The following is a 5,218-nucleotide window of genomic DNA, read 5'->3' on the forward strand; positions in this document are numbered from 1 at the left end:
CGAGTCCATAGATATATATGCGCCGAGTCGAAGTGCTCCCAAGCACTTGCTATGGTATTCCGCCATACATTATAGTTATCCACTTTACACGCTTAGAAAAGCGCAACGTTTTATTTTGCGTCACCATTCTTGGTCGAGTTACACTACTCGTGTAACTGTATTTAAATAGGGAAAACGTGGAGGTGTTTGCTCGCTTCTCTGCTTGGCCCGTATTAAATGAACTGTGCTATCAAAATGTCACCGCGCATCAGAGCGATTGAGTGCACGCACTGAGACGAGAGAGGTATGTATCAACTCGTCTTAGTTAAGGGAATAACATAGTTTAATATGAAAAAACGGTGGAGTATCCCTTTAATATGAAGGAATTTCCCACATTGATTAGGAGTTTTACTCATGTTTTACATTGTGTTGTGTTCTAGGGCAAAGGAAATGTGTATAAACTATATCCTGGCAGAAAATAATTAGTACCTTTGCTGTTTTTATACTGATTTTTTTTCTTACAGTGAACCCTGACCTTGTTTGTCTCCGAAACTGACAAAACATTACTTCAATTTAATTAATAAGAGCATGATGGAAGGAAAAAAATATTTATACAAGATATATAAATATAATCATTATAGCAAACATTCTAGAGGCCTGTTGCATAAAGCTAGTTGAACAAACTCTGAGTTTCAGAGTAGGTTTAGAGTTGACAAATCCATATACAGTAAATCCAACCTGGCGCCGAGTTATAAAGCGGGCGCGCAAGCGACAATGGCTATTCAGATGAAATCAATCAGGCTTCAGCATTTTTGGGGAGAATTTTTTGGGGACTTTCCCCATAGTGCCACAGTTTTGGTTCCTTGCCACTGTCGCCTTTGTCTCCTTTTTTCGCCTTTGGCTTTTGGCTTTTGGCTTTTGGCTTGCTTAGTTGGGGAATTTTAATTTAATATTCAACTATATTATTGGTCTGCCTGGATTGACACCATTATATGAGAACTGAACTGAGCCGGACGATGATATCACGGTTTTCTCCAGAATGGCTATATATATAAATTAACTAAATTAATAACTTTTTTACAACAAAAATAACCCATCACTGAACTTACTTAAGCTGCACTGCTATTTCTTCTAGAAACATCACGCTAAATAATAGCTCTCGTTCATGCCAAGAAAAGCAACAAAGAAAAGCTGCCATGGCACAATTTTGAATTTCTCATGTTTGCTTTTCATCTAATTTGTAATAAAAAAAGTCAAATGACTGATTAGTGGGGATCACTGTAAATTTGCGTGCATACGGATAGAATAGATTCAAATTATAAGTGAATATAATTTGTAGCGAATTTCAATGTAGCAAAACATCTCTGTTTGATCATCTTGACCAGCCCACAAAGCAACATTGGCTCAACCAATGCCATGAGTTTGGGGCGGATCTGGGGGAGAGTTCATGAAATCTGTTTGAAAACTGTAATAATTTTTCACAATGGAAACAAATGATTGCTGTTTCCTGCAAGTAATAAATTAGATTTATATGGTGAAGGTTTAGTACAGCTGTTTTGTAATTCCAGTAAAGAGTTTAACATTTCATAATTTTCTTATGAAAGGAAAGAAAGAAAGAAAGAAAGAAAGAAAGAAAGAAAGAAAGAAAGAAAGAAAGAAAGAAAGAAAGAAAGAAAGAAAGAGAGTCAGGGAGATATTTAGTTGTTTAGTTTCACTGTTTAGGGTTCACTTTCCCTGATCCCATTAGTTGTTTCTAGTTTTGTTAATTATCTAGTTCTGTGTATTTAAGCCCTTAGTTTCCTCTGTTCATTGTTCAGTCTTGTTTTGGTTTATGTGATTATACTATGCTGTATTTATCCTTGTGATCTCCTGAGTGCTCCATTTTGGATTTATTCATTAAAGTTTTTTTTAAATGCCACCATTGTGTGTATACTGCAGCATGCAGCCACACACTACATACAGAAAGATCAGTATCAGTTAGGCTTCACTCTTCTATTTTGATGTCACTATGACATACAAGAGGAAGCTTGCTTTAAGACAAGCTCTGGGCGGTCATTGCCCTCAAATGAGAACATTGAACTTGAGCTGAGACAACCTTATTTACACTCTCTGCTTACATCTCAGTGAGTCTGAATCAGAAAACTAGTCTGTAGTGAACTCTGGTAAGTCAAAACAATATTTGCTTAGAAGTTGGACTCAAATATTTTAATTTTTGTTAAGTGTTAAGTTTAAATGTTTAGTTAAATGTATTTACTATGTAAAAAATGGGGCTTGGAAACCTGTGAGTGCCATAGAATAATGTGTAAGGATAAAAGTAAATCATGCATGATAGTTTAAACATCCGTTCTTAAATGGATAAATTGTCTTTTAAAAATGTCAACTTTTGTGGATGCCATGGATGGATATCATTTAAAGGGTTAAAATTGCACAATCACTTTGATGTAGAACTATTTCAAGTTGTGGGTGCTCATGGAACAGTACTTCTAACTTCTCCTAGTTTATGAAACTGCTTTTACTCTAAAACAAGTGCTTCAGCATTTTACACTAAGCAGGAAGACACACTTCCTTGTATACCGCAAACATCCTCCATTGTTGCAACAAGTTTTCTACTACTTCTAGGGGAGAGTGAGAGTGTTGTAACAAGTTAGTTGTAATACCATCATTTTATCCAATTAGAAATGTGTTTCTGAGGTGACAGCAGAATGTTGTATTCTGTACAACTGTATTTCTGTTGCAGAATTGTGTTGAACTGTCAACTGTATTTACAGAAACTACACAGCAACTCTGACTGTTGAACTACCATGACACCCAACGCCACTGCATATCACTGTGGTAGGTCAATTCAGTACCTGGTGGCATCCGTCCTTCCTTCTCTACTCATCATCGAGCTGTTACTCGGTCTACCTGGGAATATTTTGGCACTGTCAGTCTTCAGCAAAAACCTTAAGTCTTTAAGGGCCAACGTCATGTTCCTCTTCAACCTTGTTTTGTCTGACTTTCTGCTTCTAGTGAGTCTACCCTTCCGTATTGACAACTTCATACGTGGTGAGAAGTGGATATTTGGAGACGCATGGTGTCGGGCCAACCTATTTATGCTGTCAGTCAATCGTTCAGCCAGCATTGCCTTCATGACCGCCGTGGCTGTTGACCGCTACTTCAAAGTGGTCCATCCCCATCACAAAATTAATCACATAAGCACAAAACAAGCAGCTGGGGTTGCCTGCTTCATCTGGGGCGTTGTGATATCTCTAAGGATCCCTTTGCTGGCCAACAATCTTCTGAGTGTTGAAAATAACGTTTCTCTTTGTAGGAGCTTCAGCAACTATGAGAAAACACCACTAGGCATCCACCTGCATTATGCAGTGTTTATTTTAGAGTTCTTTGTGCCTCTAATACTTCTGGTCTTCTGCTCTGTGCGTATTGCATGTATCCTACGGTCTCGTCAGATGAACAAGGACAAGAGAGGACAAAGGGCTATTCGAACTGTATTAGTAATCGTTGGGGTTTTTGTCCTCTGTTTCTTCCCTAGCATTGGAACAGGATTGACAGCACTCTATTTTAAAAAGCTTGGAGATAAGTACTGTGAGGCTTACAATCTCACCAGTGAGTTGTTCTCTATGTCCATAGCCTTTACCTACCTAAACAGTGCTCTGGACCCGGTCATCTACTGCTTCTCTAGCTCTGTCTTCCGCAATTATTTGAAAAAAGCTGTAAACCAGACTGGATTAATGAAGCTACAGATGAGCCGACGGGACAGTATGCCCAGTGGAAGTGATTGAGAATGGATAGGGGTTTTAGGAGCATCGGTGCAGTGTTACTGCTTACAATGACTTTTTCATTATAGTGTTGTTTGTCAAGTTTCTTTATAATACATTTACATATATACAATGTACAGCAGTCAACATTTGAAGTAGATCAAAACCTTTTATTAAAGTTATACATGAATTTTGAACAATACCCGTTCTTGTCTTAGGACAACTTTGATGAACTTTTTTGATCCACTTCAAATATTGACTACTGTATTATATTTTTGGACATATATGTATTTTTTTATTCTGATGCATATAGTACAGAAATTGTATATAATACATCATGTCATATACATGATCTACTTTTAACATAATTATTAAATAAAATTAAATAAATTAAAGCCATATAAGAAAAAAAACTATTTTATATATATATATATTTTATTATTATTATTATTACTTTATTTTATTTAAAATAAATAATTAAATCTGTGGTAAACATTTATTAATAAAAAATTATTAATTATGTTATAATTATCTTCATATATAGTTATATCAATATTACATAACTGTCACGATCTGTGTGTTTAGTTTTGTTTTCATGGACTTTTAGTTTGCATTCATCAGTCACCTGTTTCTTATGTTTCCATTGTTCCTAGTTTCCCACCAATCATTAGTTGCCATGGACACTCATTAATCATCACAGCTGTTTGTCATTGTCTCATTACCACCTATTTAAGTTCCTCCTTTTCATTCAGTTATTGTTGTATGTCTGGTATTGTTTGTGTGTTACATTGCCTTCTCGCATTTGGATTACCTGAGTTTGTTTTATTAAAGAAGCTTTTGTTTGTAGAAACCTGTTTGAACCTTTTTCATCATCTGAACATTAACATACGAACAACAATTGACATTTTCTTGATGCTTATCCATAATTCCGATTCTGTGTAACTGTTTTTGCAAATGTTCTTGTAACAGCTTGACTTAAACAGACCAGCAAGAAAATGCAACTGCAAGCAGTTATTACCTGTATTGCTTCATACAGGTTGTAAGAAATGCAGACATGGATGAAATTTGGATCCAATCATGTTTTCATAGCTGTTACATAAGGCTATATGGAAGCAAAAGATTGCAAAGGATCCCACACACTCGCAGGATGCACTTCTATCCTCAGTTATTTTCTTATAATGTTTTTGCAGTTAAGAGCCTCCAAGTCAAAGTTAAAGGGATAGTTCACCCAAAACACATTTATTTTGAAGAATGTTGGAAACCAAGCTGTTTTGGTGACCACTGACTTCTATTGTATAGACCAGGGGTATTCAATTAAAGTTCCAAAAGGTATGGTCTCTATATTTTCTTTCCCAGTGAAGGTCCGGACAATACTCTTTGGAACAGTTATACATTTCCTTCGGGGCAGCCATAGTACTTGGCTATTGTATCAGGCTATTATTATTATTATTTTACATTCAGACACCTACCTGTATGGCACATAG

The 5,218-nt window shown here is 36.1% G+C and overlaps 1 protein-coding gene across 2 annotated transcripts; it reads left to right on the plus strand.

The window, feature by feature from the left end:
* The first annotated feature begins 1,916 nt into the window (after positions 1–1,916).
* On the plus strand, positions 1,917–3,821 carry hcar1-3 (hydroxycarboxylic acid receptor 1-3). Of its 2 annotated transcripts, XM_056250443.1 has the most exons (3): positions 1,917–2,141; positions 2,748–2,811; positions 2,989–3,821. In XM_056250443.1, exons 2-3 carry the CDS (start codon positions 2,781–2,783, stop codon positions 3,756–3,758), a joined length of 801 nt encoding a protein of 266 aa, XP_056106418.1. In that variant the 5' UTR covers positions 1,917–2,141; positions 2,748–2,780; the 3' UTR covers positions 3,759–3,821. The 2 variants fall into 2 exon arrangements, with proteins under 2 accessions (XP_056106418.1, XP_056106412.1); XM_056250437.1 differs by having other exon boundaries at positions 2,748–3,821.
* The last annotated feature ends 1,397 nt before the right edge of the window (positions 3,822–5,218 follow it).

This window comes from Rhinichthys klamathensis, unplaced genomic scaffold (assembly GCF_029890125.1).
Source record: "Rhinichthys klamathensis goyatoka isolate OS25496 unplaced genomic scaffold, OSU_Roscu_1.1 h1tg000003l_1, whole genome shotgun sequence".
NCBI lineage: Eukaryota > Metazoa > Chordata > Actinopteri > Cypriniformes > Leuciscidae > Rhinichthys > Rhinichthys klamathensis.

Coding starts and splice junctions, on each gene's coding strand:
- hcar1-3 (XM_056250437.1), top strand. CDS start 2,781: ATGACACCCAACGCCACTGCATATCACTGTGGTAGGTCAATTCAGTAC.